This window comes from Colias philodice, chromosome 3 (assembly GCF_061535455.1).
Source record: "Colias philodice isolate Cphi_HAF_F1 chromosome 3, ilColPhil1 Martin Lab GWU primary, whole genome shotgun sequence".
Taxonomy (NCBI): domain Eukaryota; kingdom Metazoa; phylum Arthropoda; class Insecta; order Lepidoptera; family Pieridae; genus Colias; species Colias philodice.
The window spans coordinates 8,063,215-8,088,430 of NC_143088.1; the positions used below are offsets into that span (position 1 = coordinate 8,063,215).

Genomic DNA, 25,216 nt, shown 5'->3' on the forward strand with positions numbered 1-25,216 from the left:
AGAGGAGAGTGAACAGGTACATTTTAGGGAAGCGCGCTCCATCTTAGGCCACATCTCAGCTTACCATCAGGCGAGATTGTGGCCAAGCGCTCCCCTATTGTACAATAAAAAAAAAAAAAAAAAAAAAAAAAACTCTTCTACTTTTATTTTCAGTCATTACATTTTAAATAAATTATATTTTATTAGGCTATAAAATATCAATATAGCCCAAACGGGCATTTGTTAAATTATCACAATGTTAATATTTGCCGCGGAACAAATTGGGGGACAAAATAAAGTCGCATAGCTCGTACCTTGGAAGGTTAATAAAATATTTGTTTACTTTTTATCACTTCCCCTCTAACAAGCCACAGGAACGACTACGACATCCGTAAAATTAATTTGTTTAGGATAACAGGTTATTTTTTACATTTGTATAAAATAAATTAAGTTACAAATTTATTCAGTGTTGCAAAAATGTCTTGGTAATTTAATTTACGGGTGTATTTATTTTATTTAAATATAACAGATTGTATATTTAAAAGATAAAATGAAATTACGAAATTTTTTATTTAATAAAGTATACATAGAATTATTAATATTATAGTAAATTTTCTTAAAATAATAATAAAAAAAATAATTCGAAACAATTATTTTGTTAATTTATCTATGGAAATTGTTAGAAAAATAATAATCATATAATGAATAAGCACTTACTTATTTGAAGTTCCCCCTTTCTCTAAGAAAACTTTTCGAATTTAATAAAACACTCCGGACACTTATAATATTAAACTGTATTATTATTTATTGTATTCATATACTGAATTATAATAAATATATTTTTATAATTATATACAGCTCCGGCTGCCGCGCGTTTTTGATGTGGTATGAACAGCTTTGATTGTGTTAATTTGAACAAGCCGCCAAAGTAAGTTTGTTTGAGCGGGAAACTGGTGCGACAATATGTATGTAGCGACATCTAGCGCTACCTATGTAAATGCACAAAACAGCGACATCTCGTATCAAGTAGAACTACGTAATGACGTAGAAAATAAAATGTATGTATACCATGTATACCACATGTATACTCTGTGACGTTTTATAGATAAATTAGAAATCAATAATGCTTTGTAAATTTTCTCGAGTCTAATGCCCTTTTTTGTATTATATATATCGTTCTATGAAAAACGTTTTTTTTTTTTTCCATCCGCAGATAGAAACGGTAGGTGACGATAATTTTCATATGAATAAATCACAGTCATTGATGAATAAGACTTAATCTTTCATGTAATTTTCAGTAAGTGCTATAATTTAATTTTGTGGATGTCAATGACGTGTGGGTGTTTATAATTATCTAGGTGGAACTTCACGATTTTATTTCTCATACTCATCATAGGTAGTTAAAATATTTTTTAATCAGATAAAATCGAAAAATGAAACTCATCATTTTTTTTATAAATCCTTCCACTTGATCATGATTCAGACGTTTTGGCTAATTTAAAAGGAAAAGGTAAGAAAAAAAAGTTACGTCTAGTACATATAAATTTTTATTTACTAATTTAAACATAATATTTTAAATGTGCATACAGCTAAACTGTACAGAGATTTTTGATTTGACATTCTTAAATCATAGGTACTGTATATTTGTTTACAATATTTTTAAAACACAATATAGACTTAGAATAGAAAAATATTCTTACTTAGACCAAAATTTATCATTGATGTATAAGTTATAGCACACAATCCAACATTACTTTTTCTTTGTAGCAAGTATACAAGCTTCTTGTTTTATAAACTTATAAAATAAAAATATGATTGACATGATGTCGATAGTCTTGAGGTAAGATTAACATGAAAAAGAAACTTAATATAATTGCAATAAATCTATTACAGTTTCACAAAATAATATAATTTATCATCTATTTCATGAAACTACAAAACTAATTTAAATTTTAATATATATTTAATCATCTCCGAGATCACATCTTGTTGGAACTGCCTTTTCTTTCTTAGTGGGAGAATCTTTTACATCTGTGGAATAAAAAAATCATTATTAGGCATTTTAATGCGACATAAAAAGAAACAATTAAAATAAAACTGACCTTTATTACCTGCGGTTGCTGTTGGCAATTTGATACCTTGCTTCAAAACCATTGTGCCGTCCTGGAATTTAATATTATACTTTTAAAATATGCAGTTAAATATAAGGAAATTTATATTTTTTTAATGTAGGTAATTTTGTTGTTCGTTACATGATTAAACTCGCTCTAAGCACAGCTCTAAGAAATAAAATTACACTACAGTTTGTTATCTTAATGACAATTCAGACGTTTTATCTTCGTTGATCTAAGTTATGTGGTTAAAAATTAATAATTACGCCATTACTTTCATTTCTGTGGTAATAAACTAAATTTTTAAACATAATTTTGAGGACAATTAAATAGTAAAAAAATAAATATATCATATATTATATAACCTACCTTCATTTCAACTAGTCCTTTTTTAGCCATAGCTTCTACTTCGGCTTTCGTCATTACAATTTTCTGCACCTTCACAACCTTTTTGCCGATCTGCATTTCACACAATTCACCTTGGCCCATTGCTGTAAAATAAAAATCATATAATTTTCTATTAAAAAACCAGTACCTTATTCATTAACTATATTTCCCTTTAAAATTAAACTTAAAAGCGACGATATAATTAAATATTAATTGTATCATAGTTGACTATTTAAATGATTTTAATTTTTATTATAAAAAAAACTTACGTCGCGCGTTCATCGGCAACGGCATTGGTTTCACTCCGGGAGGCAAGGCTTTAATTGGTACCTGTAAAATTAATAACATAGAATGGATATACATATTAAAATACAAGATACAAATGAAGCATGTAAAATATTTTCTATGGTTTTATTATTTTATTGTCTAGGTTTTAACTTCAAGAATAAAATGTGTGCCAATTATGATATTTGTACCTTTTTCAAAGTCTGTCCTGTAGGAGAGAGAATTACATTTGACTGTGACTTTTGTTCCGTTGATGCTTGTTCAGACCCGGTTGTATTCTGTAAAAAAGATTGTTATTTTATTAAAAAGTTATATGAATGAATGTAACAGATTACTAATCCTACTAATATTATAAATGCGAAAGTTTGTGAGGATGTGTATGTGTGTGTTTGTTACTCTTTCACGCAAATACTACTGAACCAATTACAATGAAATTTAGCACACATATAGAGGGTAACTTGAATTAACACATAGGATATAATTTATCCCGGAAATCCCACGGGACCGGGAACGGGAACTATGCGGGTTTTTCTTTAATAACGCGGGCGAAGCCGCGGCGGAAATCTAGTTTTAGTAAATAAAATACTTACCGAAGGTATTGTTGCAGAGATCTCCGGTTTCTCCGATTTCACTTCTTCAATTGGTTTGCTTTCATCCTCTTTTTGCTGTGTGTTACTTTCGTTTGCTGTATTTTCATCTTTCTTTATTTTTTCTGGACTAAAAGAATACAATAAAGTTAGTCATTTGTGGATATTTTGAAAACTTAGCACACTACTGATTGTTTAATGGTTACATAATATAATGTACTTTATTTTTAATATATTATGCTTGATGTGTGATGACTCAGTAATTCAGCGAAGTGCAAAAAAACGAATTTAATTCCGAGGAAATATTTGATCTTTTATTTATTGCGATTTAACTCAAAAACTACTACACCTATTTCCACAAATTCATTAGAAACCTACATCTCCACCAACTCAAATAGATTATATCTACTTTAATTATTTTATCCCAAATAAACACGGACAAAACCGAAACACCTGGCTATCCATACTATAATATTATAAATGCGAAAGTAACTCTGTCTGTCTGTCTGTTACTCAATCACGCCTAAACTACTGAACCAATTTGCATGAAATTTGGTATGGAGATATTTAGATACCCGAGAAAGGACATAGGCTACCTTTTATTGCGAAATATGTACCACGGGCGAAGCCGGGGCGGACCTCTAGTTATCTATACTAATATTATAAAGCTGAAGAGTTTGTTTGTTTGTTTGAACGCGCTAATCTCGGAAACTACTGGTCCGATTTGAAAAATTCTTTCGGTGTTAGATAGCCCATTTATCGAGGAAGGTTATAGGTTATATATCATCACGCTACGACCAACAGGAGTGGGGCCACGGGGGTGAAACCGCGCGGAGCAGCTAGTATTATATACATACACTTCTTTATTCGCGTCTTTGCGTGGTCGCCCCCGTTTCCTCGGAGTGGGCGTGGCCGTCGGTGTAGTGGCGACTGACGCCGGCGGTGTTGGCTTCGGTGTTGTTTTCACACTGGCTCTTCGCTTTTGACGCGGCTACAATTATATATTTATGAACTGATAGTTTTTTTGAATCTATACAAATTTATGGAGAAATTATTGAATAAATTTTAGGATAATATTTGAAATTGGACTAATTGGCAAAAAAAATAAGCAATAAGTACATTATAACTTTCCTTGGACTGAAATCTACATACTACTAGAAGAGATAACCTTTTATATTACCTACGTGTTTAAGAGTACAACACATACCTAAATTATACATGAATATTGAATACTAAATAGCTGTTCATGCTCATGGGAGACGCTTGAATGCGTGTCGCTCTGATTTCCCGATAAAAAAATTAGGGTACCCGCTCTAACATTAAAAAAATTGGTTGTCTGAAAAGTCGGTTTACTGACGATAGTTGAACGTGACAACGTCCGATTGTGCTTCTTTGTCGCTCGATCCGCGCTCTCGCTTGCACTTCAAGCCTTACATGGAACGCCTAGAGCGAGGTAACGCCGCATGAGTCATGTTTTTTCGTGCGTGCAGCCGGCGCTATCGAATTATAAGACGTTGTCACGTCAAAATAACTATTATTATTTATGCTGCATACCTCTGGAGTGCTCTCCGTATACTCCTCATCGTCCATATCCGAGTCGTCATCGTCCGAGTTCCCGTGCGAGCGGTCGCGTATCATTTTGGCGTAGTCCTTTATCTTGGACGGACGCGTGGAGCGGCGGATACCTTCATCCGATGCGCTCTTGTCGCTTGTGCCGTTTTTGATTACGCTCTGCAAATTAGTTAACTTTTTAATATAATATTTTAAAAGTAACTCAAGATGTGTAAAATAAAACGAGAAACTTAATTTTATTAGGTGAAATAAATATATTGTCATCATAAGAATACATATGTCGTTTTCTCTTAAATTTATATAAATTGTTAACATCAAACTTCTTCCATTAAAATACAGAAATCAGTATGAATAAATTTATTAAGTGAATCACTATGATCATAATGAGAAATTAATGTATAAAATAAATCCAACTACATATACAACAGCCAATATAAATGTAATTTTAAAATAACTCACTTTAGGTGTCTCTTTGGACTCCTTCTCTTTTTCATCTTCCTTTTTATTCCCATTGTTTTTCATTTCCTTAGCTTCTTTCGGCTCTTTATTTTCCTTTGTCACGCGTTTTTCTATTTGCTTTTTCTCGAACGCGGGTGATTTATTTTGCAATTGTGACTTCTTATCATCGTTAGATCTGTTTCAGGTAAAAATATTTTTTGTAATAGTGATACAAAAAAGTAATATGTACATATATTAATTTTGTTATATATTGCTTGATAGCTACATTCAGTTCTTTTTTTTTCAATACGTACAAGACGCGATTAGAAACATAGAAATATATTAAATGCAAATTCTTACCTTAATTTAGGCGTAGATGTTATAATTTGCGGACGTCTACCCTTTGGTGTATCAACTGCTTTGACTGGCGGCGTCTTTGTTACGTCTGACCGAGAGTTTGTCTGAAATATAAAAATAATAGTTCATCTCTGAATGTATGGTTTCCTGGAAGAAATCGCTTTATTCGCCAATTGTTTAAATACATTCTTAGGGGAGTTTTATTGTATGATTTTTAAAGGTGTAAAGCCTTCATAAATAAATAGGGAAATTTAATATTAATCATTATCAGACTCATGTTTTAAAATTCACTTTAATGAAATATGTACATATTATATAGAAAAATTATAATAAACACATCTTACCCTTTTCAGATCTTGCAGTTCCTTTTCTAAGAGCCTCAGCGATTTATCACTAAAGCCAGCGCTGTTACTGCTTTCTACCTTGTTTACTTTTTCTTTCTTGGCTTCTAAAATGGCATAAGAATAAATTATATACCATGATAATTTCTTTTTTATTATTTTATTAAATTCAGAAAATTAAATATATATAATTTATATAAAGAAATAGTAAAAGTAACTCACGTATTTCAGCAGGTGGTTCAACTGCCTTGCGTTTGGTGTCTTCTAGTTTGCGAATTGTTAGAGTAGGCTGAAAAATATTATTTGATAACTCAGGCCCCGGAATCATAGACACAATAGAAAATCTATTGTGTCGTGGACCGATCGGGCCGTTCTGGGCTCAGTGGGTTAAACATAAATTATGTGTTTTAAAAGTGAACTGCCATGTTCCACTATGAGACAAAATGCTCTTTAATAAGGAAAAGAATATGTATTTTATGTATATTTCATTGTTAATTCAAAGTATATTTATAGTTTCTAGAAAGAATAAAATATATTGAAGTTGAAAAAGTGAAGCGCGAAGCAAAACTCTACGCCAGAAAAAAACAAAAAATAAATAAAATAGAAAATCTACCTGATTATTTGCTATTTGAATATTCGTTTGTATATTAGCTTTAGTAATCACCGAAGCCTTAGTGCTTTTCGGTTGATTTGCGACCACAGTTCGCGCAGGTAGTGCCGTTTGTATCGGCACTATCGTAGCTTGTGTCGACACCAAAGCTTTCGCCTCAACCTGAGTGGATATCACTGTAGCTTGCGGCAGAATCTGTTTTGCCCTCTGTACTTTTTCCACGGTTGCCAATTCTTTTGTGTTGGTTATTGTTACCACTGGAGAAGGCTCTCGGGCTGGTGTGACGATGGCTGAAGTTTCTGCTTCACTTTCTAAAACAATAGCTTTGATTAATATATTAATCTAAAAGAAATAAAAAAATAACCTCTAATAATATCTAAAGAAATTTATAAAATACTGTTATATAAGTATTTACAAATTCAATCTATATTCAATTTTTTTTTATTTCAGACATTTAAAAGCACCTATAATAGGCAGTTCATTTTTACTAAACTAAAAAATAAAAAAGTACCTTCAGAATTAGTATTATCTCCCCTATATTCACCCTCCTCCGGAGCTTCTTGATTAAGCTGTGAAAACACGAATATATTACAGTACATTCTATTTTACTATATTACAACAATAAATGTTTTTGTATAATATTAATTTCTCTTTGTCTTACCATAAAATTGTCCGCTTTCTTTATTTCAATCACCATGTGATCACCTGCATCTTTCACTAGAAGAAAGTTAATCTTATTTTATTTTGACATCAAAAGCATTGTTTAACATTAAATTTCATAATTTAAAATGGATTATTAATGGTATTATAATTTTTTTGCCTTGTCTAAAATCAAGTCTAAAAATTTTATGCGAATAGTTTAAATATTAACTTTACTAGCCCAGTTTAATAGTGCACATACAAAACTGTTGAGAATTCATCTTTTTTTATATTAAGTATTTGAATATTCAAACCTTGAATTGAATTATCATCTTCATCATCTTCTATTCCATCACCCTCTACTTCCATTGACAACTCCTCTTCACCTAATTCCTATTGAAATAAATCATGTTGGTTATGAATTGTCATTTAGTTTCATACATTATAATGAAAAGGGAACAAAAAAGTTTTGTTTGTTTCTTGTTTACTATAATTATTCGCTTAAATATTATACATAATTTTTTTTATTTAATGAATATTAAATAAAATTTGTAGCGAATATTAGTTATTATTAGTGATAAATATTAAGGGCTAAATTAAACACATCAGAAAAATTATAACCTTTATAGTTAGTGTCTGTAATATACACATATGATATTTACATAAAGTAATGAATTCATAAAAAAAATACAATTAATTTACATGTTTCGTCTGTAATTCTCTATGAAGCAAATAATTTCTAGTTTTCGAGCTTCAAATATTAAAAAGGTACTTTACATTCTGAATCTCCTCTTCGTGGGCGATCATCAAATGGTTCTCGTACTTGTCTTTGGTTGTAAAGATGAGTTCACAAAAGTCGCACATGAACTCTAGACCTGGTAAAATAAACAGAAAATTAATCATGCAGAATTGTTTCTTGTCATTGAGCAAGGGAATGTATACTATTTTTTATTTCTTTATAAAATAGTTGTGTATATATATTATATAGCATTCTGAATACTGATAGCTCGTATATATTTTTTATCGTAAAATAAATATACAAACCATTAACATGACTCTTGATGTGCGTAGTGACACTATCCACATTCTCAAACTTTTCTTCACACAAGGGGCAGATAAGATTCTGTGTGGCGTGTATAGCCGAGTGGTATATCAGGTCATCTTGAGTTATGAATATTTCATCGCACTGTTCACAAGGGTATGAGTCATCTTGATCTTGGTTGCGTGATGAACGCACGTTATCACGGTGTTTGATACGGAGGTGTCTGGAATATGGAGTTTAATAGCTGTTATTGACGTATTACATTGACGTTTCGTAGGTGGTTAGTCTATAAACCATAGAAAATACAAAATGAATGTTGTAATATCTATCAAACAAACAAAAATATATTATTGCGCACCAAAAAATATAACAAAAGTAAATATACGCAAAGACACAGATCTACTTCTATTGTTACATAACATTGTCTAATTAAATTAAATATAATAAAGCGTTCTTAATGAAAATGAAGGATATAGACTAGAAATACGACTACATGTGTATAAGCAGACTTTTAATACTAAAGAACTACAGAACTTGTATAAGCAATCTTTGATTTGTTTGATAATGTCATTATACCAAAGAACATAGAAAAAATCTTATGAGTCAATACCTTGTATAATGTTGAGATTTAAGGAAGCTTTTATCGCAATATTTGCACGGGAACGGCCGCTCTCCCGCGTGCGTGCGCACGTGTCTCGCCAACTTCGGTATTGAACCAAACCCTGGAAACAAACATTACTTGTTAAATACAATATAACTAGAATACTGCACAACTAAAACTATTTAGAACTAACTAAACTAATGTAACACTCACATTTGCCGATAATGCGCATAAAAATACTACTTTATTACCATTTGTGTCATCAATAAATATTTTGTCTGCAATATACCAGTAAATGTGCATGTGCCTTAAATAATCCTAATATGTATGTTCATAGCTTTTAGTAGATAAATGAAATCTCACGCTCAGGACAATATTCACACTTGAATTCGGGAACCTTGTTATGGACCGTGTCTTTGTGTCTTTGGAGACCAGATTTAACATTGAATCTGTAATGAAAAACAACAAATATGTAGTTATTACACACTAGATATTTTAATTATACATCAATATGTTGCCAATTTAATATTGCGACTAGAAACCATTGAAATCACATCTTCATTATTGTTACTAATAAATATTTCTCTAGTTAAATGAATTAAACTCACGTCTTAGTACATATATCACAACTATAACTGCGGTTGTTGGGCCGATTGTGCCTCTGTTGATGTGCCGTTAGCTCCTCATATGAGAGGAATGTCGCTGGGCATTTGGGGCAACTTTGCTGCGGTAAATCTGCATGCATTATCTGTAATATTATCATTAATTATTATTTAAGAATGAACTTAAGGACTCCATACATTTTAATATAATAAAAAAATTACAATAAAAAAAATTCTAAATAAAGCGGAGCTAGTGAATTGTTTTTCTTTACTATATAAAATGTAATTACATCAAGAAGTAAATATACAAAGTATTAATTTTAATACAATAAAGCAAAAGAATTTGTTTGAATAAGCTACTTTCAGGAAAGAAAGCTCTGTAGACCAATAGAAGCAAATGATCAATGAAATTTTTTGAAAAAAATATACAATAAGAGATTTTTGTATGATATACTTTTAATATTTACCTTTTCGTGTCTTTTTAAAATGATCAGGCGCTTAAATTTCTTATCACACGCGACACACTGGAATGGCATTTCATCAGAGTGACGCAGTTGATGTGTCATCAAGTCATATTTTGTGAAGAATTTGCTGCAAAAAAAGAGAAGGGATTACATTAGAAAACCCAATAATTACTAATCAAACATTGTTCTTAATTGTTGCGGTAAAACAAACCTCAAATTTTTTAATAATGAAAATTTTATAAGTTAACACTTATATTCTAAGAAGAAAAATAAGTGCCAATAGTATTTCAAAGAATCGAAAAAAAAATATATAAAAATAAATCTTTTATTAATCAAGGAAAGACTGAAAGTTGTTTTGGTAAATATTTTAAAACCTCAATTACCGCAGAAATCAAACAAGCAAAAATAAATGGAATTATATCTTACGCATCACACTGGTTACACTGTATATTCCTCTCTCTATGCTTTTGCCGTTTATGTAATTGCAACATCTGCTGTAAAGGGTATGTGCGATCACACTCATCACACGGCCAGCAACCTTTGTCCAATTCTGCCTCTTCTGGCTTCGGAAACCTGTCTATTGGATCTGAACCAAGGAAAATGTACCTCTCGCATGTTAAAACATACAATTTAATAAAAAAGGTTTAATAGCTGACTAGAAATGCTTTATAATGGTACAAAATTTTATTTATGTATTATTTCAATTTTATTTCTCTTGCAGTTGAAGTTAATTCTTACTCACTTTGTAATGTTAACTTACATTATATCATCAAAAGTTTAATATGTTGTAAGTTGTTTTAAATTCTTAGCCGATAAAAGTAGATGCTGATTATAAATACATAATTATTTTACCTTATTTAATTTTACACAGCACTTCTTAATTCACAAAACTTGTTTCAAAATATCAATAGCACACATACTTATATATCAAAAGGCATAACTGAAAAAATAAGATAAAACAAAACAAAACGTGCATAAAATAAAACAGTAAGCTTTTTACTAAAAACCTAAAATACTTTATAAAAAGCTATGAACACACATATACTATAAATTTATGTAAGTACTAGGGGAAGCAATATATAAATAACTAGTCACATAGTGCTTTTAGCTGTTAGCAGGGAATGACTTAAACCCCATAACACAAGTTTACAGATTATTTATATATTACTTTTATTCATATAAAAAAGGAATAAGGTGCAATTAATTCTAGTATAAATAACCTTTTCGAGATGTTTTGGGCTTTTCTGGTTGATCGCTAGTTATTACTTTAACTTGTGTTGTTTTTGCCTCATCATTGCCATCACCTATCTGTAAAATGAACATTTATTGTATTTATAAATAAATAAATAGTATATATACCTCAGGTAGGGCTAAAGCAAGTACTGGTTCGGTTCTCTATATACAATTTTGAAATAGCTATACTTATTTCTTTCAATTTGTTTCTAACGCTAGCTCAATTCCAAGGAGCCCTATAATAAAATGTGACTTAAATGGTAAATGACAAAAGAAAGTTACACAAAAATTACCTTAACATTGTAAACATTGGCATCTTCATCCTCAGTATCAGAGGTATCTTGTGATGAAACTTGTACAGTAGCACCACTCTCCACAACCGTTTTAACTACAGATTCTTTCTTTGAATTGTTGTGCAGCTAGAATAAAAATAGAGCATTTAGATACATAATATGTATACATATACTAAAACTTTATTGTAATTTGCATACTGGCATATACAAACTTTTAAATTGTTAATTTCAGACATGCTTGATTCATTTCATATTCATCTATACTAATATTATAAAGCTATAAAACTAAAGACTTTGTTATTTTGGTTGAATGCACAAATTTCATGGACTGATATATTTGTTATGAAAAATTTGTTGTGTTAAATGTTTTTTTTCCCTTATTAATGCAAGTGAACCTGCGAGTCATAACTAATACAATTATTTGTAAATTTACAAAAACACTTTGCTTCCTATTATCATTCAACCTCAGCGGATGACCATTTATGAAATAAGGATGTAAAGTTTTAATAAAAACCTAATAACAATTGTAATAAAAATGAATCCAATTGTTAAATTATTCTAGATAATGTTTATCAACCCTAATATGAAATATGGTATAAAATTTATTTACAGTCCTTGCAATCATTTCAAACTGGATCAATATTAGTGGCAACCATGTTCGCCAAATTATTTCTGGCATTGGTAAACCTAGTTTATGAAGATTGATCATTCAGTTATTAACTTTTTACTTTAGATTCCCAGTAATTACCTATAATATAAATGGGAAATTATTCTTATTGACTTATAGTTGTTTACTTACTTTCAATAATTGTCTAGGCCATGACATAGCTTGTAATGCTGTACCATTCTGAATATATTTAAGAATAGCTTCATCTGCTTGCCGGCAGACTTTTTTGAAGTCATGGAATATATTCATGAAGAATTTGCAACGCTCACATATGTATGCAGGCATCTTGTCTGAAGGGAAAACCTAAAAAAATACATATCATTCATATAATATTTTTGGATTAATTTGTAAATTACATTTTTTGTTAATTATCATTCTTAAGCACTAGGTGGCGCTCCTAAATAAGGTCAATTATTTGACATACTATAACATCACCGCATTTTGTTCTTTTTCACGAATAACTGTAAAATAATTGTAAACGATGATCGCTCAAACCAACAAAAATTATGTATGTATTTGCCAAGTGAATAATGAGGCATCACAATAATTTATTTTTTGTCCATTTAACTCTGTTAGCGAATAGCGTGATAAAGGGTAGGTGGCGTCCATTGTAGGTACTATTTTCTCTTTTTGTTGGCTTATATTTTTATAAACTGACATATTATACATACCTCTAAGGAAAGACATGATAAAATCTTAAATTTAATATTAGCAGGATCCCTCGGAGATTGACTTTTCTCATACAAGTTCATCAACGGCGTTGTTTGAGATAAACAAAACCGACACATCTGGGACCCACTGAAAGTTTCTTTTCTTTTCTCCATTTTGTGTAACTTATATTTTCACACTTATTATAACACTTTAAATCCTTATTTTCTACATAACCTCTTTAATATTTTACGCCACTAAATTACACTCACTATTTCGTCAATATACACTAGCGCTCCGTTTCGTCGGCATACTGACGCTAGCTAGTCCCTAGCGCCCCTAGCGGCTAGTAGCGTTAATACAAAAATTTCTCACTAGCGACAATCATTTCTACTGCTTGGTACAAGATGTCGCTAGCGATTCCTATTGTATCATTGTGGTATCATCACAGACATGTGTGTATCATTATGATTTTTTGTTCATTTGTTAGAACATAACGCATAAGCCAGACGGTAGTTAGACCCCATTTTCCAATTACAGCACTAGAGCGCATTATGCGGCATAATGCTTAACGTTGAATGTTCCAACTACAGCAACGCTTCGCACAATCGAGCACTAGAAAAAGTAATGCGCGTGAATTGATGCGTGCAATCGATTTATCCCCGTCCGATTAGGGCCCTTCTGGCCTCCTCCACTCAAGCGTCAGCCCAAGCCGAGGTTCGAGATCCCCGTCAAGGGGGGACGCCCTTGTGCATGTCGCTACCAGGGTGAACCTTCAGTTCACCCTCGCGTCCGCGTTAAAATGTAGAAAGAAGCCCTTCTGGCTAACATTGAGAGACACCACACAAAAAAAATCGATTTATCGTTAGTAATTATTAATTGTTGGAAAAAATTTTAAAGCTTTCGTTTCATTGTAGTTTTTTCGAAATAATCAAAGTTAATTCAAATTGTGTTAAAAAATAAATATAAATACCTATGGATGAAGGTACAAACATTGAAAAAAAATGAAATAATCAAAATCCAAATTACTTAAAATAACCGTAAATATTTTTCAACCAATTATTATGTATACCACTTTATTTACAAATTAATGAGGTTATTGCTAACTCTATGAATATTTTTTTTTCAACACTGAACTTAGCGCAACCTGCTGGTGCGTTTCAACAGCATAATTCGGCATTGTGCGGCACTGAGTCGCATTATGCTCTGTAATTGGAAAACAGCCAGAGGCTACTTACAATAATTTTTTTAAATATCCTATCCTCATCCTATCTACTTGACACTGGCAAATAGTTAAAGCTTCTTGCCATAACAGAAAATAAAAATATCCTATCAAAGTTGTACTGAGCCCATGTCCAATCACGACAGGCCAATCAGTTCTTTAAAAAAAAATAAACAAAAAGAAAATTACCCAGGAACGTAGACAGAGAAACCAATAGACAAATTGATAGTTTATGTCGCATTCACACAAGAAAAAGAGCAACTTATGCCGGTGTTGTGTAAAGAAATGAGAGAGAACGATAAAATTTTTTGTTTCACCCAGCGTGCCACTTTTTTCAAGAAAAGAAACCTACTTTGCTAAACAAAGTTTGACAGCTAACTATCGTCTTCCCTAAAAATATAGTTTTTACATGTTCTAAGTTACGTAATTCATGGTATGTTTGGTTTTTAATGATTTAGACTGAGAGCGTTTTCACATTATCCGATCCGATATCGGATATCGGAAGCCGATAGCCGATATCCGATATCGGAGGGAAGTAAAATGTATGAAATATGTACCTGTCTTTCACATTGTCCGATCCGATATCGGATATCGGAGCCGACACCGATATGCCCGTGAGCTATCGGACGATAATGTTCAGTGTTGCCAACTCAATTTTCGAAAAGGCAGTATACCAACAGCAAAAAAGCACTAGTTTGTGTCTTTCAGTCTTATAGAGCGCTAAATCTTTAAAAAAATTCTTTGCTTTAGCCTAAAATCCTTTCTATTAAAAGAAACCTTTTTTTATTAAGAAATCACACATTTAAGTATTTATAGGCATTAAAAAAACGATTTATACGGCAGCTATTTTAATTACCGTATTAAAATATACGGCAATTGGCTGAACTGAAGTAAACAAAAATATATTGCGTTCTTAAATTCAAATATCTATCTTCGAAAATATTAGTGTCTATCATCTTTATTTTAACTCATTCTGCCTCGCTCCTCCTCCTACTCGGATGTTGGTTGTGCTCTGTGGTTGTGCTGTTTATTGTATTGTTGTCATTGAGTGCTTTGTTTTTAACCGACTTCAAAAAAAGGAGGAGATTTCACACCGATTTTATTTTTATTTTGAATTAACAACAAAGAATATTTGAAAACTTTTAATTCTAAAATAATTGCTTATGACAATAAAATAATTTATGTATCTTTACTCACGGGAAATTACAACAATCATATTATTAAATATATATTTGAACGGGTGACAATATTATTTACAGTGTAATAAGAAAAAGAATAGAAAATGTGAACAAAGATTGTATCACTTAATAAATTTATCATAGGTACTACATGAACTTTTATAAATGTATATATAGTGAAAAAATTAAACTTATTACTAAATGACTAGGTACGTCTTGTTAAAAATACATTTAATAGATTTTGAAAGGTATTTACTGATACATAATATGTATTACTACAACTATTAACTAATACTAGGTTGTAGTAGGTATTGATATAAATTTATTTAATTTATAATATTGTGTTAACATATACTATACAAATGACCGATATCAAAACTATTTAGTAAATAGCACATCTAAATAATATATGCAGTAATTAATGATATCAAATCTTTTTTACATTTTACTTTTCTTTTTTTGAAGTTGTTTTTTTTTACGTAGTTATTTTTAATGTATGTACAATTATGATCTATCATTTGAATTTTTTTAATTATACTTTTTTTTATCAACTGGCAATTTAGTTTAGTTTTCTCTAAAAATTTCTGGCAACACTCATGATGATATCGGAAGGATTTTATCGGACAATGTGAAAGGGAAAATTGTATCCGATATCGGATATCGGCTATCGGCGTCCGATATCCGATATCGGATCGGATAATGTGAAAACGCTCTTACTGTTAATACCTTATAAAATAATACCATGGTGCGGTGTAGCGTTAAAGGGTGTTAACCCTTATTAAAACGCTGGGAGCTATACTTCCCACGTCTCAGTTTGAAGTAAATCGTGTTTTATTTTTATATGCTTAAATCTAATGCAGTGTAATATTTATCTACGCAATCTTAACATTTTAGAGAACTTTTTTTCATGGAAACAGTTTTCAGAGAATTATTACATGTCATGGTAAACACACGTCAAAGTCAGGTGACGTGATTTTGCAGCCGAAAACGACCGTTATTTTTTAGTTTTTGGTGTAGTGCTCAAAAAAAATTAGATAAGTAGATTTGAGTTCTAGCTATGTAAACTAGACTATATTACGGTTGCGTGAAACGTAAAAATATGCCCAGAATCTTTCGTATATACCTTGGTAGAGTCGATTGAAATTAAGTCTTTAAGTGGGAAGATATCATCCCAGTGTTCGTCACTGCACACGACATTCGGAAATTCTATATATAAAATCTGTTTGTCTAAAACATCTTTTTTAGTTGGTATAAGCAACTTATTTATTGTTATTCGTTATTTCCTGATCAGATAATTAGAAATCTTAACTCAATACATGAGTATTTACGTATTGTTTTTATTTTGTTTTAGAAAAATGCCATTTTTATGTTGAAGTCATTCATTTTTCAATTCCCGAATTCTTTCCTCAGTAAAAGAAACTTGCATTGATGAGTACTTTCACCTCCTTTATTAAAAAACTTGATCTTTATAATTTTTTACGATAACATTAAATTCACAAGTGGAGTCAGGGCAACTAACTAGTGTTTTAAAATATTGATGTCTGGAGTGGACACTGGGAGCTATAGTTCCCACCTTTCCAAACTTTTTACAAGAGAGAACAGATGACGGGATATATACTTCCCACCGAAAAAAGGGTACTTCCCCCCCACTAACCCCTTTTTTGTGTGTATTTTTGAAATCTACGACCCAAAATTACCCAGGAACGTATATTACTTTTTTGTTAGCTCCTCCACAGGCTCGCGTTTGAATAAGGGTTAAAGTGATAGTGGAACGAAAATGCCTGGATTGTCTTTTCACTCGTAAGTATACAACTCTTTATCAGTTTATAGGCCTTCATGATATTTCAGCGTGTTAATATATTGTGTATCACGTGCTGTTGACTTGAATACATTGTTTAAAAACCACAAAAATAACAATTATAAATTTTAACCTAAAAAATTTTGTGTTGCCAACTTTTCTACAAATTGTTACCCACTATTATGGGAAATAATAATATATATTCTGCAGTGTGTATTTAATTAAATGGTAAAACTGTACATTATAGGGCGTGGAATTTGGGGGTAGTGGGGGGTGGAGAGAGGGGGGGTGGGTACTAGGAACTTCCCCTGTAAAGGGGGGGGCGCGAAAATTAATAGTTTTCGAGATATTTACAAATTAAGTTTTGGTCCGCCTAAAGCAAAGGGGGCGCAAAGTAAGGACTTAGAAAATTTTTGATCTAAAGTGAAAATTGTATAGGAATCATAAAATACATAATTTTTATTCAAAACGCTAAAATAAGCATGTTTTATAAAAAAAACTTTTTCTCTAAAATAAAAAATGGCCGAGATATTCGCCCTCAAAGATTGATGATAAAACCTAACCTAACCCTTTCCCTATCTCCTCATGTCTTTTTTATATTGTCTCAGACACTGCCTTAGCTCCGGCGCTACGGGAAGTGCAGCCCTTCCGCCCTTGCGTGACAAAGCACGGTCGCCCGTACTCCACTTCGCAGCTTCAGCTTATTGGTCGCCTTCGGCGACCAGCCTCAGCCGCTCCGCTCCGCACGGCTCCCGAGCTTTGTCACGGCGGGCGAGGGCTGCTCTCCCTCCGCGCCTCCGGCTTTTTACATACACTCTAGGGGTAGGGCAAACAAGACCACGTGGAATTCGGGGTTGACAGCTTCGGTTCTGTGGCAAGTCTTATGATAATGCAATGCTTATTTTAGCGTAACGTTTTTTAGCTAGATTCGGACTTTCGCAGCTTAATATTGAATACATAATATTCCATCATTGAAAAAATTTACATTTTACAATCCGTCATGTATCTTGGTAATTATCAAGTTTAGAGAAAAGTTGCCCCAACAAAACATGCTTTTATTAGCGTAATCTTTACGATAAAACAATAATAAATAGGTGTTATAATGATACCAACTCCATCAAAAATTTTCTAAGTCCTGCGCCCCCTTTGCTTTAGGTATTTTTTTCCAGTTCCACATTGATCTGAAGCAATTAATATTAATTATTACTTTACAATAATAGTTTTCAATACTAGTAATATTGCATTAGCTCTTTGATTTGAAATATGACAGATTTAATGTAATAGACATTAGTATGACCTGTAGTTTTTTTTTTTTTGTTTGAGTGGGAATCGCCCTAAAGTCGCTTCTGGCACTCGCCGGCCGCTGCCGCGGCACGCTCGCTTCGCTCGCTCGGCTCGTGCGGCAGTTCAAATGTTAACCTAACACGCTCGTCGCTTCGCTCCTCGCTACCTATTTGTATGCTAAAAGTAAAAGTTTAATAGTTTTGTACAGTTTTAGGGCTTAACAGGAGTACGCACGAAACGATCTCGACTGAAAGGTGGCAAACGAACGGTAACTGAAAATGACGTCGTTATTGTTTTGTTCCACGGTACAAAGCGTACAATTAATATTGGACAGCGCTAGTCGTCCGCTAAACGGATGAATAAAATAAATTAGTCGTCCGATTACCGGATGAATAAAATAATTTAATCGTCCGATAACATCTATTTATCTATATAGTTAGGTTATCGGGGTTTCTTTAGAGAACTGCCGCACGTATTATAGGTTTTTTGTGGGGGGAGGAGGGCACACGTAGGTATTTGATTTTTTTTTGCGCGTCGACGGAGCCCCGCTTCGCGGGGCTCCTATTTCTGTGTAGTTTTTTTTTTAAAGAAACCTAACCTAACCTAACCTAACGGCTAACCTAACCTAAACTAGATTTTTTTTTGCGCGTCGACGGAGCCCCGCTTCGCGGGGCTCCTATTTCTGTGTAGTTTTTTTTTTTAAGAAACCTAACCTAACCTAACCTAACGGCTAACCTAACCTAACTTGATTTTTTTTTTGCGCGTCGACGGAGCCCCGCTTCGCGGGGCTCCTATTTCTGTGTAGTTTTTTTTTAAGAAACCTAACCTAACCTAACCTAACCTAAAGGCTAACCTAACCTAAACCTAACCTAACGAATTGAGGGTGAATATCTCCGCCATTTTTGATTTTAGAGAAAAGTTGTTCCTATAAAACATGCTTATATTAGCGTTATCTTTACGATAAAACAATAATAAATAGGTGTTAAAATGACACCAACTCCATCAAAAGTCCTGCGCCCCCTTTGCTTTAGTCCAACCCAACTAGCTTTAGTGTTAAAAGGTTATCTAGTAATCCGAATAATCGGACGATTAAATTATTTTATTCATCCGGTAATCGGACGACTAATTTATTTTATTCATCCGTTTAGCGGACTACTAGACACTTCGATTAATATTTTTGTTAAATTATACATTGCGAATATTAATAATTTTATTTTATTTAATCTATTTTACAAAAACTATACTTAATAATAATTATTTTTAATGTTGTTGTTAAAAAATATACAAATTTCATAAATAAAATTTAAATTATAATATTTTTTTTGTTAGATAGAAATGTTTTACCTGAAATGAAACGCGTTTGACAATCGCTGTAGGTCAATTTGACACTGTCATAACAGTAAGTTCGCGTTTCAAAGTTAAAATGGAGTAAAATTTTCCGATTTTCAAAAATTCGTGACTCAAAAACAAAAAGTTTTCGCGCTGTGAAATTTCAGATTTAGGTTCCATAGGACAATAGCTAACCACAAAAAAAATTACGACTCTCAACTCCACGCCCTATAATGTACAGTTTAGCCAATTAAATATCTGAAATATTCAATGGCTTGTTCCAGTTTTCCTGAACCGGATAATTTACGACAAATTTGGATTGTAGCTACAGGATGAACAGATTGGAAACCAAACCCGAAGGTTAGAAAGTATTACGGCAATTACCACCACCGCGACGCTGCCCCGCCGAAGACAATGGACACTCTTGGTTCCAACTTCCAACATTGAACCGGAGGGACGTAGTTAATTAAGTTAGAGATAATTTAAATGTAATTTTTTTATTACAATAAATTATTATTAAGTAAATTTCGTTTTTTTTGCGCGTTCGCGGGTCGGTCAATATAATTAACGTGTGTATCTGTTAATACTTACGAAAATAAACATTGTTTTATTTTTTTTATTTTATTTTATAAAAAATAATGAACAATCGAGTTTTCATCTACATTATCATTACATACACATTTTTATATGGGATTATGATAATGATATATATTATACATACTAGTGGTCCACCCCGGCTTCGCCCGTGGTACATATTTCGCAATAAAAGGTAGCCTATGTCCTTTCTCAGGTATCAAAATATCTACATACCAAATTTCATGCAAATTGTTTTAGTAGTTTAGGCGTGATTGAGTAACAGACAGACAGACAGAGTTACTTTCGCATTTATAATATTATATAGTATGGATTATATAATATATAGGTATGTGTATATACATAATATGTATTACCCATCTAAAAGTAATATGTTTATTATATACTAGCTGCGCTCCGAAAACCATACATACATATGTACATACATAATTACAAACATTTTCTCTTTATAATATTAGTATAAACATGTAAGTATCGGTCAATTAGGGAAAGCTGGCATGTTCACAGTACTCACACTTATGCAATTTCACTTACAGTATGTTCAAAAATAAATGCGACTCTAGTTTCATTTTAGACTTGAATTGTAAAATGGGTGCGTTGTAGATATATATAATATATATGCAAATATAATTACTTATGAAAGCTCTCATAATTTACCTGTAAAATTATAATTTAAAAGTAAATCAATTGATGAAGTTAATTATTTATTCTATAATCAATTGGATAAAAGTATTAATAATCATTCAATTATCAAATAATAATTAAATTCCTGACTTTGGTCGAGTAAAGATATCTAAGAAATATTATATTTGTAGTAAGTACGTAATACCTACCAATACGCGCTAACAAATATGTGTTACATGTTTATTGTATAATTTTCACACTATTGGTTTTAAACTCAAACTCAAACATTTATACAATTAGACTTCTTCTATGTAGAAGCACTTTTGAATCGTCATAACAGTTTAACAGTTTTAACATTTACCACCAATTCAGAAAGCAGTATCCATAGAGAAGAAGAAGAATCTATTTAATCATAATCGTAATCTTCTACTTCACTGTAACTTTCATCGTTCGAAGAACTCGATGTTTCGTTGTCGGAATTTCTTAATGTTATTATAAATGAGTCAGTGTAATTATCTACTTTTGGTTCTAATTGAATATATTTTTCCTCATGTTCTCGCGTCTTTCTCCAAACTAAACATATCCAGACTAATAGCATTTGCTTCCTTTCTAAATAATTCTTCCACAGTTTTCAAGCTAAAGTTCACATTTTGTGATGCTACTTTCCCTTTAATTATGCCCCATAGTAACTCTATTGGGTTGAGTTCTGGATGGTATGGTGGAAGGCGCAATACACTATGTCCATGATCTTTGAGGATTGCATCAAGTAGGTAAAAATTGTGTATAGTTTGGCTTATTTTTTTTAATAATGTGAGATAACACTATTAATTAGTAATTTGATTTTTGAAAAAAAAAATGCCGATTTTAGTCAAAATTTATATTTTTCTAACAAGATCCTTATCATCCAAATTTCCACCTTGGTGAGAAAAATTGACATTTCTAATGAAAATGAACAAAAAATTAAATGATTTTATTAAATACTGTAAAATAGTCTATAATTCTTCCATTTACTGTATCACAAAATTCTTCATAGATTTTTAGATATTCGTACTACACCAATTACATCACCCTGTATTTATAAACAATTGCAAAATATGACACATACATAGGCCGGGAGATACTGACACAAAATTTCGGGTCATTTGTAACAGAATGGCGGTTCTACAAAGGTCTTATTACGCAATGACTAAAAGAAAAATGATGGTCAGAACTCAGAACGCTGGTACCGGCGGACTAGTCGCGTGGGCGTTAGTCGAACTCGTCGGATAAATAGCGAAAGTCAAACGATTTGTAACACAAAAATTTTAGAATTCACCGATAGCCCATAAAAAAGATGTAGGCGGTAGTGTCATGCCATACTTTTCCGGTGTAACTTACAGCCCCCCATACCGACGCGATGCGTTGATTAAAAAAAAACAATTCAAACATTTGTACCAGACTAACTTTGGCACAGGTAATCATTCACGTCGGTATGGCGGACTGTAAGTCACATCGTAACTGTATGGCATGACACTACCGCCTACATCTTTTTTAAGGGCTATCGGTAAATTCTAAAATTTTTGTGTTACAAATCGTTGGACTTTCGCTATTTATCCGACGAGTGTGACTAACGCCCACGCGACTAGTCCGCAGATACCAGCGTTCTGCCCATCATTTTTCTTTTTGTCATTGCGTACTAAGACCCCTCTAGACCGCCATCCTGTTACAAATGACCCGAAATTTTGTGTCAGTATCTCCCGGCCTAACATGTGCAATGGGTAAATGTGTTGACGTTCCAGCTCTTCTTAATATACCTATATGTAATGTGGATATCTCATTATTATCCACTTATGTTATGTGAATAATGATATTGAGAGATTTGTATCTTACAAATTGCGGGGTAAATTTTCCCTCACATGGTAACCCTAAATATTGTGACGTATTCTTTTTTATCTCTTTCTGCGACACGCATTGCCGGTGTCTATTGGATTCTCTGTCTACGCCCAGGAACGAGCCCGTTAGCGAGTTAAAAAAAATATAATAAGATCCATTTATTCTACAATCAAATGGTTAATGGTGTGCTCAAATGGTAAAAAAAATCTTGCTACTTCTTTTTTTACAACAAAATACCTAAAAATTTCAAAATGGTTGACACAGTGATAACAAGCTGGAGACATCTCGAGTTTCACCCCGGGTCCCCCGGGCGAATAATGATTGTGGCGCCCACTATAAATAGATTTCTTACATAGCTATCTTTATTCTTTCTTAGTATTCTTTTATTAAAAACAATTGCAATATTACAAAAGTTTCTAACTTAGCAAACTTAGTATGTAGCTTTCTAACTTAGTTGTAATTATTGCTTTCTTTTTAATTTCTATTGACATTTCACTCGTATTTTTGGAACTACGGTTTTAAGGACTTCAAGTATTTATTTAATTTATAAGAAATATACCTATTAGGTAACTCATGGACGTATAAAAAAAGACGGACGGAGTATCGCCTAAACATTGAGTGAAGCCTAGTAATGGCGGCATCCATGTGTGTGTGCCATGTTGCCATGGCAACACTATGGCAACAGCTGTCCTGATGACAATGGCGGCTGTATTTTTTTCTATAAATTTTGCCGTAATAATTTTGTCATTAAAACATGAAAGAAATAACTTGCTTCCGTGTGGAATGTAATCCCTTGTGTTTTGTTATTTAAAATTCTGTTGCGAAACCATTTAACCACGCAAGATGCCGTCTTGCGTGGTTAAATGGTTTTTTAAATATTTTTTGTGAAACAGTGAGGGCGCTTGTGCACTACAAGGAATTTTACTGTCCGGCATTCCGATTTTTTACGGTCCGGTGTGGCATGAAAAAACCGATGAATTGCTTGTGCACCTGTCCGTCTTTACTCGGATCAGTGCGGTACAGTTCAAGGAAGTTTAGCGGTATAATGTTATCATAAATGATTGTTTTTGCATTTTACAAGAAACGAGTAAAAAATATAGAAGGTGAAATATTATATTATTTCGTTATAATAAAAAGTAAAGTTCCGTAAGAGATTTAAAATGCGTGTTTCACTTATTTATTTTAATCGGTGACGAGGAGCTAAAGCTATTCCCACTTGAACTTTAACTTACCAACACTTACTTAGATAATAATTATAGGTCAATGCTTGGTCAATGTATATAAAATAACAATACCGACTTCTCAAATCTCATTGCCAACTAAAAGAAAGTAAAACAAGAGCTTGCTTTCAATTGGCATATGCAGTAAAAACAGTAAAATCCAAGCAAGTGGGCATTCGAAAACAATTATACCTACAGCGACTCGTAGACACAAAAAACCATCCGGAATAGGGAAAAGTAAAATGTCGGACAGTAAAATTACGTATAGTGCACAAGCTAGTATATAGATTAATGGCGTGCCATACCGGACCGTAAAAAATCGGAATGCCGGACCGTAAAATTCCTTGTAGTGGACAAACGCCCTGACGCAGTTAATCAGTCGGTAGTTCACGACGTAATGGCGGCCGACTAGCTTACTATGGTGAGAGTGTGTGCGGGTTCATTGTCTTTACACGATCGCTAGCTTACTACGGTGGCTTCACGTTGTTTGTTCGTAATATGGCGTCCGTCTTTTTTTATACGTCCAACTATTATTGCATTTTTTATTAAGTGGTAACCTACAGCATTGAATTGTTACAGGACTCAAGTGTCGACTGGTTGATGGTGATCGATGATCGATGATAACTGCGGTAGGATCTTGGAACGTAAAATATTTTTGTTTAATTATTATTTATCATCAATCGTTTTATTTATTCTGTATCTATTCAAAGAAAAAAGTTGCGATACATTTTAACTGCATTAGGAAAATAAAAACAATTAACTCGAAAGTATCAATTATGTAAAAGAGATTGTGTTTTATAATGATAAGGCACGTTAATTATAATACAAGTGGTTTATTATTTGAAATCATTAAATTGTGTAATATTTGGTAATCTGCGACCATTCTGCGACGTATCTATAATCAATTGTGTTTTTTTATTAATTCGATTCCGACCACTAATTCTCCTTTTTGTAAATTTTCAGACTTCGATCGATCTCACTTTTACTTCCACTGTTTCTCCTTGACCACCAGGTTGTCTGGAAGAGATCGCTGTCTTAGCGATAAGACCGCCTGTTGTGCTCAACTGTGTCTCTTTCTTTTATACATTTGATTTTGTAATTTTTATGTCCTGGTGCACAATAAAGTATTTTTGTTTGTTTGTTTGTTTGATCTCACTTGTAGGTACCTACCACGTGGGCACTAAGAATAAGTACTGTGTCTATAGCAAATAATAATCACCTAGTGATTTTAACTAAAGT

The 25,216-nt window shown here is 32.4% G+C and overlaps 2 protein-coding genes and 2 long non-coding RNA genes across 8 annotated transcripts in view; 2 read left to right on the forward strand and 2 right to left on the reverse strand.

Moving 5' to 3' along the window:
• Nucleotides 1-904, reverse strand: part of Prip (aquaporin prip) — a 29,013-nt gene extending 28,109 nt beyond the window's left edge. Inside the window, exon 1 of the mRNA XM_089714567.1 lies at nucleotides 697-904. The gene's annotated coding sequence lies outside the window, so the exon portion shown is untranslated. The remainder of the gene's footprint in view (nucleotides 1-696) is intronic.
• A 606-nt stretch (nucleotides 905-1,510) lies between these two features.
• On the reverse strand, nucleotides 1,511-13,312 carry LOC149489807 (uncharacterized). Of its 3 annotated transcripts, none has more exons than XM_089714581.1 (27): nucleotides 12,880-13,312; nucleotides 12,341-12,511; nucleotides 11,542-11,667; nucleotides 11,236-11,323; nucleotides 10,442-10,601; nucleotides 10,019-10,142; nucleotides 9,558-9,697; nucleotides 9,313-9,398; nucleotides 8,959-9,070; nucleotides 8,351-8,571; nucleotides 8,084-8,181; nucleotides 7,621-7,699; nucleotides 7,329-7,384; nucleotides 7,179-7,236; nucleotides 6,671-6,978; nucleotides 6,280-6,346; nucleotides 6,061-6,164; nucleotides 5,720-5,820; nucleotides 5,381-5,555; nucleotides 4,904-5,080; nucleotides 4,207-4,340; nucleotides 3,353-3,479; nucleotides 2,954-3,040; nucleotides 2,747-2,807; nucleotides 2,460-2,581; nucleotides 2,082-2,142; nucleotides 1,511-2,010 (listed from the first exon to the last, which is right to left on the reverse strand). In XM_089714581.1, the coding sequence occupies exons 1-27, from the start codon at nucleotides 13,030-13,032 to the stop codon at nucleotides 1,943-1,945; spliced, it is 3,264 nt and encodes a 1,087-aa protein (XP_089570707.1). In that variant the 5' UTR covers nucleotides 13,033-13,312; the 3' UTR covers nucleotides 1,511-1,942. The 3 variants fall into 3 exon arrangements, with proteins under 3 accessions (XP_089570707.1, XP_089570708.1, XP_089570709.1); XM_089714582.1 differs by having other exon boundaries at nucleotides 2,091-2,142; nucleotides 12,880-13,305; XM_089714583.1 differs by lacking the exons at nucleotides 9,313-9,398; nucleotides 9,558-9,697; nucleotides 10,019-10,142; nucleotides 10,442-10,601 and having other exon boundaries at nucleotides 12,880-13,266.
• Nucleotides 12,635-25,101, forward strand: LOC149489808 (uncharacterized). 3 transcript variants are annotated; one of them, XR_016318349.1, is made up of 3 exons: nucleotides 12,644-12,818; nucleotides 24,557-24,606; nucleotides 24,941-24,981. It is a non-coding gene; the product is annotated as an uncharacterized LOC149489808 (long non-coding RNA). The 3 variants fall into 3 exon arrangements; XR_016318350.1 differs by having other exon boundaries at nucleotides 12,635-12,716; nucleotides 24,557-25,101; XR_016318348.1 differs by having other exon boundaries at nucleotides 24,557-25,101.
• Nucleotides 17,018-20,192, forward strand: LOC149489809 (uncharacterized). Its single transcript, XR_016318351.1, has 2 exons — nucleotides 17,018-17,056; nucleotides 19,952-20,192. It is a non-coding gene; the product is annotated as an uncharacterized LOC149489809 (long non-coding RNA).
• Nucleotides 25,102-25,216: the final 115 nt, after the last annotated feature.

Excerpts from the sequence above, each read along its gene's own strand:
- LOC149489807 (XM_089714581.1), bottom strand. The coding sequence starts at position 13,032 with ATGGAGAAAAGAAAAGAAACTTTCAGTGGGTCCCAGATGTGTCGGTTT. Across the intron at positions 10,602-11,235 it reads GCCCAAAACATCTCGAAAAG|ATCCAATAGACAGGTTTCCG; the intron begins GTTATTTATACT and ends TCCTTGGTTCAG. Across the intron at positions 8,182-8,350 it reads CATCAAGAGTCATGTTAATG|GTCTAGAGTTCATGTGCGAC; the intron begins GTTTGTATATTT and ends TTATTTTACCAG.